The sequence below is a fragment of the Eucyclogobius newberryi genome, unplaced genomic scaffold, assembly GCF_026437365.1.
Source record: "Eucyclogobius newberryi isolate DKJ021-1_F unplaced genomic scaffold, fEucNew1.0.hap1 SCAF_4, whole genome shotgun sequence".
Classification (NCBI taxonomy): domain Eukaryota; kingdom Metazoa; phylum Chordata; class Actinopteri; order Gobiiformes; family Gobiidae; genus Eucyclogobius; species Eucyclogobius newberryi.
The window spans coordinates 19,738,120-19,750,963 of NW_027316056.1; the positions used below are offsets into that span (position 1 = coordinate 19,738,120).

General features: G+C 40.2%; 3 protein-coding genes across 3 annotated transcripts in view; all 3 read left to right on the forward strand.

Moving 5' to 3' along the window:
- Positions 1–1,696, forward strand: part of samd1b (sterile alpha motif domain containing 1b) — a 7,699-nt gene extending 6,003 nt beyond the window's left edge. The window contains exons 4-5 of the mRNA XM_072463946.1: positions 1,302–1,395; positions 1,477–1,696. Of these exons, the coding sequence (XP_072320047.1) occupies positions 1,302–1,395; positions 1,477–1,620 (238 nt within the window). The 3' untranslated portion in view covers positions 1,621–1,696. The remainder of the gene's footprint in view (positions 1–1,301; positions 1,396–1,476) is intronic.
- Positions 1,697–3,394: 1,698 nt separating this feature from the next.
- Positions 3,395–9,276, forward strand: LOC140377552 (transitional endoplasmic reticulum ATPase-like). Its single transcript, XM_072462997.1, has 18 exons — positions 3,395–3,631; positions 3,831–3,942; positions 4,167–4,339; positions 4,408–4,550; positions 4,749–4,879; positions 5,298–5,429; positions 5,505–5,607; positions 5,680–5,813; positions 6,031–6,166; positions 6,242–6,354; positions 6,730–6,894; positions 6,984–7,106; positions 7,361–7,573; positions 7,849–8,027; positions 8,115–8,244; positions 8,310–8,468; positions 8,669–8,820; positions 8,902–9,276. The coding sequence occupies exons 1-18, from the start codon at positions 3,609–3,611 to the stop codon at positions 9,002–9,004; spliced, it is 2,424 nt and encodes an 807-aa protein (XP_072319098.1). The 5' UTR covers positions 3,395–3,608; the 3' UTR covers positions 9,005–9,276.
- Positions 9,277–11,616: 2,340 nt separating this feature from the next.
- On the forward strand, positions 11,617–12,840 carry ndufb7 (NADH:ubiquinone oxidoreductase subunit B7). The gene is made up of 3 exons (XM_072462255.1): positions 11,617–11,863; positions 12,421–12,589; positions 12,653–12,840. Exons 1-3 carry the CDS (start codon positions 11,752–11,754, stop codon positions 12,738–12,740), a joined length of 369 nt encoding a protein of 122 aa, XP_072318356.1. The 5' UTR covers positions 11,617–11,751; the 3' UTR covers positions 12,741–12,840.
- The last annotated feature ends 4 nt before the right edge of the window (positions 12,841–12,844 follow it).

Here is a 12,844-nt window from a genome sequence, read left to right on the forward strand (position 1 = left end):
AATACCTTCCCCCCATTGACTTTCTTTATAATTTGTTTTGAAAATTGCGCTGTAAAGACTGCAAAGAAGAATTATGATTCTCAGGTCTTTTGGGGTAAGTCTCCACCAGCTTTGTTCAACCACAGACTGACATTTTGCCCATTCTTCTTTGCAAAACAGCTCAAGCTCAGTCACATTTGAAGTGTTTGTGAAGCAGTGATTTAGATTTGACTGGGTCATTCTAACACATGAATATGTTTTGTTTGAAACTATTCCATTGTAGCGCTGGCTTTATGATTAGGGTCATTGTCCGGCTGAAGATGAATTTTACAGATGCAGGTTTTCTTCCCAGATTGACCTGTATTCGGCTCCATCTTCCCATCAGCTCTGAGCAGCCCCACAGCGTGCATGGTGGTGGTCTGGCAAACAGGACGTATTATGGCAGTTTTTCAACAATGGCTTTCTTTTTTCCACTCTTCCATAAAGGCCAGATTTGTGCAGTGCATGAATAGATAATAATCCCTGTCCACCTGAGCTGTGGATCTCTGCAGCTCCTCCAGAGTAACCATGGGCCTCTTGGCTCTCCTTGTTCGGCCTGTGAGTTTTGGTGGACGGCCATGTCTTGGTAAGTTTGTAATAGTTGTGCCGTGCTCTTTCATTTCCGGATGATGGGTTGAATAGTGCTCTGTGAGATGTTCAAAGCCTTTTCATAAATTAACCTCAACTGTATCCCTGACCTGTCTGGTGTTCCTGGGACTTCATGATGCCCTTTGTTTCTCAACATTCTCTTAACAAACTTCTGTGCACGCATTTATACTGAGAATAGATTACACAAAGATGGACTCTATTTAATCATTGCATCAGGGAAAAGGAGCTGAATATTTTTTCAGTTTTGTATTTTTTGTATTATTATTATTATGATTTTTAATCCGTAAATCATGTACACATTTCCTTCCTCTTCATAATTGTGTTGCTCGTTCACAAAAAAAATTCAATTCAGTTTATTTAAGTTTGTGGCCATGACCTGACAAAATGTGGGAAAGTGGTACATGTAAATACATCCTTCTGTCTCAGGTCACAACACACATTAATTCATTGCAAACAGATATCCGCACTTTCATCCGCATTTATCCTAATTTTCATTTACTTTCATACTTCACATGGTAGTTTTGATGTATTTCTTACTTTTTCCCATGATTACTTACTGTGACGTATCAAATACAGTGTTGGAGCTCCTGTTTGTTGATCCTATTGTTTTAATTTCAAAATGCTAATATCAAATCAGAATGGAGTTTACAGAACAAATCATCTCTGTGTCTTAGGTCCCTGAGCCCCATAGACTGGAGCGTGTCGGATGTGGTCAGTTATTTCACAACAGCAGGGTTCCCAGAGCAGTCTGCTGCATTTAGGACGCAGGTGAGAACCACTCCCCTTTAACTCCACAGGGGGGCAGCACACACACTTTCATTTTATTTGACAAAGCTCTTTTTCATTTAGGAAATAGACGGGAAATCCCTGCTCCTCATGCAGCGCAATGATGTTTTGACTGGCCTCTCTATCAAACTGGGTCCAGCGCTCAAGATTTACGAGCACCACATTAAAGCTTTACAGAAAATACACTTTAAGGAGGATGAACTCTGAAGCGTGCTCATTTCACTGGGCACACACATTCTCTATTGCCCTGCCTGAAAGTCTCACTGGACTGGACAAAACAAATGGATTTTCAAGAGCAATTTATATAGACTTTTTAACAGACTTTCTGACATTGAATCACCTTCATTTCTATGTATTGGTATTTTAATATATGGTGTAATGATTGCCTCTAATTAAAATGTTACCTGGCTCTCCGTGTGGTAATATCACCTTTGATTTTCTATGCAACTAAACCCTCTCAACTCCATCTCAAGTAACCACTGCGAAGAACCGACCCTGTTTGACTATAATTTAGCTATGTTCTTACAAAGACACATCACATACGGGTATTTGGATTGAAAAACATACACATATAAAGACCCTCATCAGCTTCTTTACAGCCATTGGCTTCACGTTCTTTTGAAAGAACTGTCCATCAACCAAATCATCACCAGCATTTTAACACATTGTGGACCTTGATTCCAAAAGCCTTACAATACATGGCCTAGTCAAGTTGTCAACAATTTAATTCACATTTTTACTTGATATTACATTTTAAATCCTACCAGATGTTTGGCATTGACCTTACTTGTAACTCAATCATATGAAATATGTGCAAAAAATATGACTTTGAATCCACATCTTTTCAAACACTTTTCTACCTTGTTTGTATTTGTTTAATTTTTCATGTTAATTCATTGCAAATATTCCTATGCAAATACATATTGTTTTTTAATTATATTATCTTATTTTATGCATGATTTGTACAAAAGGGATTATTCCCAAACCTCTAATGCAAACACAATAATAAACAGATAAAACAGTTAAATTATTATTAATTCTTACAAAAGTGCAATTACTATAAAGAATCCTTTAAACATTACTTGAACTCTACACCAACTTGTCTATCCTTATATGCTACTGGGCCATTCTACAATGGCTTTTTGGCCATAACATTTTTTGGAAAATGTATATTTTGTCAAAATAAATTTGAACATATCCACAACATATTTCTTGTTCTATTTTATAATATTGGACATGAGAAGTTTTTTGTGATGGGCTGGTATATTTTTAACTAAAATGGCCACAATTTAATATATTGTCATAAAAAAGTAAAACCAAGTAAACATATTTTTCTACATTCCAATTTTCCTTTCTATGCATTTAAAGTCGAAAAATTACTTTTTTCCAAGGAAAAATGTGTGACACAGTGATAAGGTTAAGTTTTACAAGCCTCATCTACAATAAATTAAAACTAGTTATTATTAAGTAAGTTGGGAACTTTATTTTAAGGTTTTTTGCTGAGTGAAGTCACTGTAACTTATGACTTTTAAGAACCAGAAATACTTTTTACTCCCAACCAAATTTCACGTGTCGAGGGGGTAAGTCAAAATTGCCGACACAAACAAATCATAATCTTTGCACAGAAAAACGTAGCAGTAATTATCTGCAGAGGTACATTATGAGTTGTATTTTATGGGATTAAAACAAAAACAAGAAAAGGTTTGATACAAATATTATTTTGTTGTTGAATTACAAATGCAAATACATATTATATGATTTAGAACACCACAAATAAAAAACTCAACCTTTAAAACATATTTTGACTATCTGTATTTAGTCATTACTCAAAAGGCATTGTGTTCGTAGAATGACTACTAACTACTACAAAATAATTACCTAAAACAATAGTTAGTACCATATTTTCCACACCTGACAAACACTTGAACTGAACAGTCTGTTGTAGCAGCACCAATGTCCCTTTAACTCAAGAGAGGCAACGCTAGTGTGTGTTTAAAAAAAGATCTTATGTGGATGAAGCAGTTGGTCACATTCAGACCTCTGATAAACAGGCATAAATGTGGAGGAGGGCCACGGAGGAAAAGACCAAATCTAAAACTTCTTCTGCAAAACATAACAAGTGTTCCATCAGATTTAGGTGAAACGCCTTAAAAGCAGGTTGAGCATCAAGAAGACCAGAGACAAGAGACAGAGTTATGCCAGGACCTGGAGGAACAGAGTGAGTACAACATGTTGCATGTGTAGTTTGGAATAAAAGATTTAGATTTAGATTTCAATTCAAGCTGTTTTAAAAGAAGAGCTGTATGTTGCTACGTGGTTGCCAAGTGCCAAGTCTAAATTGGGCTCAGAGTCACATGAGGAAATGAGAGCTTCACAAATGCAGCCGCGTCTCACTCTCACTGTGTCTTGTTTTGAAGCTCAAAGGGGGAGGACTACTCTACTGCCATCCTCAAGCAGAAACACAGGCCCAACAGGCTCGTGGTGGACGAGGCCATCAATGAAGACAGTAGCATCGTCAGCCTCGCTCCGGTCTGTGGAAAAGACATGTTAATAAGACATCACAATGTTTGTATATGTTGTAAAGTTGTATTAAAACAAAGTATAGCTTTTTGATAATGACAAATATTATATTTGTGTCACTTAGTATTATTGGCTGTCCAAGGACATTCAACAATATGGATTATAATTTGATGTTGGTTAGAAACCACAAACGTCTGAGACTGAGCATGTTTTTACTAGTGTGTCTCCACCAGAACAAGATGGAGGAGCTGCAGTTCTTCAGAGGTGACACAGTGGTTCTCAGAGGCAGGAAGCGCCGGCAGACGGTGTGCATCGTGCTCACTGATGACACCTGTGGAGACGATCGCATTCGCATCAACCGTGTAACCAGGAGCAACTTACGCGTCCGCCTTGGGGACGTCATCAGGTACATGGTATCTTTTGTAAAACAACAATACATGAAAATAACATGTTCATTTAATGTCTTTGTAACAGTATAAATGCTTGTCCGGACATTAAGTATGGGAAAAAGATCCATGTACTCCCCATTGACGACACAGTTGAGGGTCTGACTGGAAGTTTGTTTGATGTCTTCCTTAAACCCTACTTTCAAGAGGCTTACCGGCCCGTGCACACAGGTATTCATTTAACATGATGAAAATCAGCTGCAATGGTTCTGGTTGGAGGTAAAGTACAGTGTGGCTGCCACATATCTGTCTGCTCAAGGGCAACTGTCGCTGTGGTGAATGAAGGAAAACTACAGTAACGTTTATAAAATGTTGTATGGATAATACTGTATTGATCTCAATATGTGTGTGGCTGTTTTGTCTCCACAGGTGACATCTTCCTGGTGCGGGGGAGCATGCGTGCTGTGGAGTTCAAAGTTGTGGAGACAGACCCCAGCCCACACTGTATTGTTGCCCCGGATACAGTCCTTTACGGTGATGGCGAGCCAATTAAAAGAGAGGTTTATGAGCAATAATAATTCAACATTGTAGTTCAATCTACTGTAATTATGCTGTTCAAGCAACTCGTAAACTTTCTTCAATATTGTGGCAGTTTGACCAGGGCCAGCTCCATCTGTAGACCAGGGTGGACAATCAAAGCCATTATGATATATTACTATATGTTTGTCCACCTACATTTTCAGTCTGCCCTCCCAAATTCAGTGGAATAGATAATTACTTAATTTATTACGTAATACGTCAAATTGAGCCTAAATTTGACCATCTCCATAATGTACGGCAGTGCAATAGTCATTGAAAAACACTGCAGTAGGTCATTAAAGGAACCGTGTGTGTGAGAAAAGAATTGTGGCTTAAATTATGGCAGTTCATTCTCAGCATCAATGTCCACAATGCATCCTGATCGTCGTTGTTTTCCAGGATGAGGAAGAGAATCTCAACGACGTGGGCTACGATGACATTGGTGGATGCAGGAAACAGCTCGCACAGATCAAAGAGATGGTGGAGCTTCCTTTAAGGCACCCTGGACTCTTCAAGGCCATTGGGGTCAAGGTGCAGTCTAGATTCATTCAAGTCTATTGTAATGGACGAGTTTGCATCCTTGATATTTGTTTCCCCCCTGCACAGCCTCCCAGGGGTATTCTGCTCTATGGACCAGCAGGCACGGGGAAAACCCTAGTGGCCCGCGCTGTCGCCAATGAAACAGGAGCTTTCTTTTTCCTAATCAATGGTGAGACACTGGTGCACCCAGCGCTTTAGACCGGGCTAAAATGGTATGACTGTCAGGATCTATTTTGCGCAGGACCCGAGATTATGAGCAAGCTGGCAGGAGAGTCAGAAAGCAACCTCCGAAAAGCATTCGAAGAAGCAGAAAACAACGCCCCTGCCATTATTTTTATTGATGAATTGGACGCAATTGCTCCAAAAAGAGAAAAGGTGAATATAAGTGCAAATGAATTGTTTTCATCACACATTTTATATTAGAAAGTGTGATTTTATTTGTGCATCTTGACTATAACAATCAAGGCCTTTTCCTCTTGCCAATTTTCAATAGTTTAACCTTTTTTTTCATTTTTTTTTCAATCGTACATCTATTTTGGTCATGTGAAATATTTGTGTGTGGCAAAAGCATAGTGTGAATCCGTGTGTGCAGACCCATGGGGAAGTGGAAAGGCGAATCGTGTCTCAGCTCCTGACCCTGATGGACGGCCTGAAGCAGAGGGCTCACGTGGTGGTCATGGCAGCCACTAACCGTCCCAACAGCATCGACCCTGCCTTGAGGAGATTTGGTGATGACACTTTAAATCAAACCACACGGAGAGCCAGGTAACAGGCCATGTACTGACAGAGGCGGTGGTTTGCAGGCAGGTTTGACCGGGAAATTGACATCGGAATCCCAGACTCCACAGGCCGACTGGAGATCCTGCAAATCCACACCAAAAACATGAAACTGGCAGACGATGTAGACCTGGAAAGAGTAAGTCTATGCATTCACTCTTGTTTTGTTACAATTTCTGTTCAAACATTTAAATTGTGAGGGAAATGTGAACTGCACACTCAATACAAGACTCACATGCATTAAATAAAACATGTTCGTAGATGTCTATACTACTGTCCTTTCACATTTTATACATAATAAAACCACAAGGAGACAAGGAGAATCAGTTGCATTACAGTAAATTGCCAAAACAATTGCAGTTTCTGTGGCAACCGTTTAAACTGTCATTTTGATTCCATTGAGATAAACCTTGATTGTTATTGTCCATATCTGTTTGTAATCATCAGTTTAACTCCAGTGAAAAAGGTGAAACATCAATATTTGTCTCTATTTTTCACTGTTTATGTGTGGCAGGTGGCTAAAGAGACCCATGGCCATGTGGGGGCAGATTTGGCAGCTTTGTGCTCTGAAGCTGCTCTACAAGCCATTCGTAAGAAGATGACCCTTATTGACCTGGAGGATGAAACGATTGATGCAGATTTGCTCAACTCTCTGGCCGTCACCATGGACGATTTTCAAGTAAACTCTTCGTACATGTGTGCACTTTTCCTCCTCCTCATACATCAGACTATTGGAACTTAATACACATATGTAATACTTATGTCTAGTGGGCCTTAAGTCAGAGCAACCCGTCAGCCCTGAGAGAGACAGTGGTCGAGGTACCACAGGTGAGCTGGGACGACATCGGCGGCCTGGAAGAGGTCAAGACTGAACTACAGGAGCTTGTTCAGGTACAGAGACATAATTATAAAACAGGAGTGGCCAGAGAAAGAAATGAAACCATTTTCATCATAATGCTCTTACATTTGATAGCTTTACGTTGTTTAAAGGATCCTGGGTTTGTGTGCAGTGCGTGTGTATAATGACAAATATAGAACATTACCTCATCATCAGATCGTACCGATAGATTGTAGATAAAGTTTGATCACAATTTTATTTTATGTTGGCCACCCCATTACACAAATGTAATCATGTCTTCCCTCAGTATCCAGTGGAGTACCCAGACAAGTTCCTGAAGTTTGGCATGACTCCGTCACGAGGAGTGTTGTTTTATGGACCCCCAGGCTGCGGAAAAACTCTGTTGGCAAAGGCCATTGCCAGTGAGTGTCAGGCCAACTTTGTTTCCATCAAAGGCCCTGAGATGCTCACAATGTGGTTTGGTGAATCTGAGGCCAACGTCAGAGATGTTTTTGATAAGGTATGCAGGGGCGTCGCACTGCGGGGTAAAGGCCCTCAAAAAGTCGAGAGGTGTAGCTGCAGCCACTATTATATGAAGTGGACATGTTACTACAGATTTCTAAATGCTCATAACAATTTATTCATAATAGCTACATGGTTAAATTGGTTGAGGTTAGGGTTTGGCTTGAGGTTGATCGAGAATTATCCCCATCGGCTGCAGCTTGAACCTTCTCTAAGTCTGTAATGTGCATATTTCATATAGAGATCATATTTTTGGATTATTCATTTCATCAGGCACGACAAGCAGCTCCTTGCATCCTATTTTTTGATGAGCTGGACTCTATTGCCAAATCTAGAGGAGGAGGTGCAAGTGATGCAGGCGGAGCAGCAGACAGAGTAATCAACCAGATTCTCACAGAGATGGACGGCATGTCTGACAAAAAGAATGTCTTCATCATTGGTGCCACCAATAGGTTTGTATTTTCATTTCCAACCAACATAAAAAGTAAGAGTGGAGTGAACAGTGAACGTTTTACTAATTTGGAGTCTCTTCTCTCAAGACCCGACATTATAGACTCCGCCATTCTGAGACCTGGACGCCTGGACCAGCTCATCTATATCCCGCTGCCAGACAAACCCTCACGCATGGCCATCCTTCGAGCAAATCTTAGAAAATCTCCTGTGGCTCGAGTTAGTTTAATGAACCCCTGAAACCTTAAGTTTTTGTCGACCCTGGTTTAATGTATGTTTTTTAGGATGTGGATCTAGAATACATGGGAGGCATCACAGAAGGGTTTTCAGGTGCAGACCTGACAGAAATCTGCCAGCGGGCGTGTAAACTAGCCATACGTGAGGCTATTGAGGCGGAGATCAAAGCTGAACGCCAGAGGCAAAGCAGACCTGGCATCCCCATGGTGAGGTTTTATTATTGTTATGGGCAGCTCCACTCCTCTTCTGTACCAAACTGAGCAGTGTCTGGGACAGGATGAGGCAGGGGGACAGAAGAGGTTCTCTAAAGGCTGTGTGTTTTGTAACTTTCAGCCTTTGGACTGGGAACAGACACACAGCAAATTATAGTTATTTTTTATATAATATTTAACATATTCTAATGCAGGATGAGGATTATGACCCAGTGCCAGAGATCAGGAAGGATCACTTTGAGGAAGCAATGAAATTTGCACGTCGTTCTGTCAGTGATAATGACATTCGAAAGTACGAGATGTTTTCTCAAACACTCCAACAAAGCAGGGGCTTTGGAAACTTTAGGTAAGCATTCTAAAAACCTCAAACTTAATACTGTAGATCAGTGGGTTCAGACCACATTTAAATTATGTTTTCTTTTACCAGGTTTCCATCAAGTACAGGTCCAAGAAATCAAGAGACATCAGGGCCTGGCCCAGCAAGGCCAGATCTTTACAGAGAGGAAGGAGATGATGATCTCTATCAATAGAACAGAGTGTGGTGTAACAGCAAACATTAAAGAGGAATAAAACACATACATAACATAGCTATAAAATACCATCTCTGATAATAATCATTTTGTTGCACCAATTGCACTTAATTTGACTCATTGACAATGTATACAAACCTTTTAATCCTACAACAAGGAATCCTAAAATAGTCTGCAGTGTTTGGCCTACTATTTTTATTTGAACCTTTCAAAGCTCGCACAATTTTAATGTGAAAGCCGTTTCCTTCAATAAAGCTATCATGCATCAGAAATAGTCTAAAAATCTTTCTCATAAACTGAACACCAGAAAGAAAAGAAGAAATGTGTATTTTTTTGGTAGCCTACATGGTGAGAAATGTGAACATTCAGCCATTGTTAATGATCCCGGACTTGGCTGGAGTTCACTTGCTCGTGAGGGACACAACTGGGCACAAATGATATGGAAGTGTTCACCACCGCTGCCTCTTACCCCGAGTAAGTCACCGGTTCCAAAGAAGAACACACAAGAAAACCGTTGATTTGGCGCCTAATGATGACGGCACTCTTGTTGACTCGATCCATTCAAGGTTTGACTTTATAAACTGAAGAATAAAACAAACATGCATCTGGAAACTTGCAAAAAACAAGAGAAAGGACAACTATGTTATCGCTGCCGGACTCTCCACTACAGTCGCCCCGGACAAAGAAAGTCCACAACCGACAATGAAGACCCAGAAGGCGATGTGGCCAAGCTCTCTGCCATCTTCATCTCAAGAGGTAAAGCACTAGAGAAAGCGGTAACAAAGAAAATTGAAGAGACTTTGTTTGTGAATAAGTTAAGGACATTAAAAAGAGAATGAAAGATGTCAAAGCTAAGGCTAGAGATATGACAATCGCATTGCTGAGCTGGAGAGTGACTCTTGGAGGCGGAATATGAGGCTTGCCCTGACAGTAACCAGGAGAATATTAAAGCCAAAATTACAAAATCATCGAGATCTGTCAGAAAACTGTCACTGACGAGAACATAAAATTGGCAGAGGAGGTTGACATTTTGCACTGGCTTGTTCAGAGGGATCTCCACGCAAAATTATATTTCAATTCAAGCTCCCTGAGAGATACTCTCTGGAAAACTGCCATTCCATGTTTCTGAAAATCCAACATGTGCTTTGCAGAGGATCTTATTGCTGCTGATCGGGCGGGACGAGCCATGCTTTGGCCACTGGAGATCCAGGCTAGAGCGCAAAAAAGGCCCATTTCAACAGTGCCGAGATTCTCCCCCGTTTCTATTTTGAGCTTCTATTCATCTGGCATCAGGATGATGAGGAAAACCTTTGGAGTTTGAGAGTCTGCACTAACACTGTTACATCCAGTTAAGATGTAAAGGTGATTCTTGTTCCAGTTATTGGCTATTAAAGCTGTTATCTTATGTTTGATTTAGCAGAGCTTGAGTCTAAATATTCTTACGCACATAAAAAAAACATGTGTGCCCAGTTAGATCCATGGCATGGAACCATAAACGTGATTTTATTAAATTTATATATTTTTATGTTGTAATTCTTAATGGTGACATAGACACGCATGAACATGGTGCAGAAAGAAATCATAACTGTGCGGTTGCACTTTTTGCGACAAACCATCAAGGTTAAGGTTGGGACACACTGGGTTAAATCATCAAGACAAGTTCCTATGTTTGTGAATTTTGTTCTACTTCTTCTTCTCTGGTTGTTGTTGTTGTTGTTGTTGTTGTTGTTGTTGTTGTTGTTTTATGGAAGTTGGCGTCCAAGCGTTACGTTACCACCAGACTTTATTCTTTAGACTTTATTCTTTAGACTCCATTCTTCAGTTCAAAGCCCACGAATTCCAAACACATGAGATCCTCGTCTTCTTCCTCCTCCCCATCTTCTTCTTTGGTGTTTTGTCTTTTCCACTTCCTCTCGCCCCTCTTCTTCTACTTCTTCTTCTACTTCTTCTTCTACTTCTTCCTTCCCAGCGCTCCACGGCGGCCGGCATCCACCCACTGTAATTGTGATTTCTGGAGTTACTCCATTTCTTTACTTTGATTACTTTGACTCTCAAAAGTAGACTTCCTTCACTCTGACTCCCATTTAGCGCGTTTAGCATGTTTTCTATTTCTGCATAATCAGGTTCTTTTATTCCAAAGAATCTTCCTGCAGCTTTAGCAATGATCCTGATCCTTTCAGTTCTCTTTTGAGTTTGAGAAGCACAGTTTATAACATCCACCATAAAGAGCACAAAAATCCTTTCTGTCCACAACCACGGTATTCTCATTCATTCTGGAACACTTGGGTTCATTGACAATGGCAATGAATCCTTTCTGATTCTGATTCTGAGAACACTTTAATGTTACTGGGCAAAAACGGATTATATGTGAGTGTGGAGCAGAGCCAAAGACAGAACGTGTTTATTGTAAATACAATGTTGAAAAGTACAGAAGGGGAATGAAAGACGTTATTAAAGTTCTTAAGGGAGACAGACCTGTTCAAGCGGATTTGAAGAAGAAAGTGTAGAAACGTAGATACTCTGGCCCACACTCCAGCACAGGAGGTGGCGGAAGATGCACCTACACGTTGGTTGCCACCCGCCAGAAAAATACAAGAAGAAGAAAAAGGTTCATTTCCGGTGTGAGACGGAAGTCTCAGTTACTGTGTTTTGTGGAGGTGACCGAATGGCAATTTGTAAAATAATTTAGGAAACATCTAATTAAATTACAGTTTAAGACATTTATTTGAGTAGGCGTCGTAGCAGTCATGGGGGCGCATTTGGGCCGACGCTACATCACCGAAACGGACACAGAGCCAGATCCTGCCAAGAAATTCGAGTTTGACCCGACGTATGGTTTTCCCGAGAGAAAAGAAAGAGGTTTGAGTTCTACGCTTAACGCTGCAAAACAAAATACCAATGAACTGAGGTCAAATTAATGCGTCTATTTGTTCCATTTGATTTCTTGAATTGGCAATGAATGCTAAAACAAAGTTAGCTAAATGTGCTAGTCTAAATAATCTTGCTCCTTTTGAATCTACACGTACAGCATTTGTCGTGAATGTTCAAATTTAACTAAAACCGTGGATTTATCTCAATTATTGATTTCAAATTTTAGTGAGAAAAATCGTCAAGATTGAACGATTATTCACGGAGCACATGACTAAACAACAGTGACATCTTTAATTTCCTTTAATTCCCTTAAGTCTTAACGTGTTTATAGTACTCAAGTTCGAGACTCACCTTTGTCACTTTCTGAAATAAACATAATAAAGCTGTCAAAATCACAGATTGAAGCAATGAAACGTGATTCTTCTTAAATGTTCTTGTTTATATTGTAAGAGGATTGATACAATATTTGACCTGAATAATCACAATTACTGATTAACCAAACAAACATCCTTCCTTGTGACATTGCTGCTTTTCTCCCTCTGCAGAGATGGTCGCGACCCAGGAGCAGATGAATCTGGCACAGCTTCCTCTGGAGCAGCGAGACTACTGTGCCCACTACCTCCTCAAGCTCATGAAGTGCAAAAGAGACAACTGGCCCAACTTCCTGGCCTGCAAACACGAGAGGCACGACTGGGACTACTGCGAGCACCAAGAGTAAGTATTAACATAACCGCATCGTGTTGTCTGTTTATTCACAACTTTCTGCTCTTCCCACAGTTATGTGATGCGCATGAAGGAGTATGAGAGAGAAAGGAGGCTGCAAATAAGGAAGAAGAGAATAGAAGCTCAAGCTGAAGCTGCGTAACTACAACTGTGTAGCGCTTTTCTGTAAATACAATAAATCATATTGTTTAAGCTCTTAAATGTATTTCTGACCAAATACATTTGGACATGAAAGAAATCACCGAC

Excerpts from the sequence above, each read along its gene's own strand:
- LOC140377552 (XM_072462997.1), top strand. The coding sequence starts at position 3,609 with ATGCCAGGACCTGGAGGAACAGA. Across the intron at positions 3,943-4,166 it reads GCATCGTCAGCCTCGCTCCG|AACAAGATGGAGGAGCTGCA; the intron begins GTCTGTGGAAAA and ends TGTCTCCACCAG. Across the intron at positions 8,469-8,668 it reads GCAGACCTGGCATCCCCATG|GATGAGGATTATGACCCAGT; the intron begins GTGAGGTTTTAT and ends ATTCTAATGCAG.
- ndufb7 (XM_072462255.1), top strand. The coding sequence starts at position 11,752 with ATGGGGGCGCATTTGGGCCGACGCTACATCACCGAAACGGACACAGAG. Across the intron at positions 11,864-12,420 it reads TCCCGAGAGAAAAGAAAGAG|AGATGGTCGCGACCCAGGAG; the intron begins GTTTGAGTTCTA and ends CTCCCTCTGCAG. Across the intron at positions 12,590-12,652 it reads GACTACTGCGAGCACCAAGA|TTATGTGATGCGCATGAAGG; the intron begins GTAAGTATTAAC and ends CTCTTCCCACAG.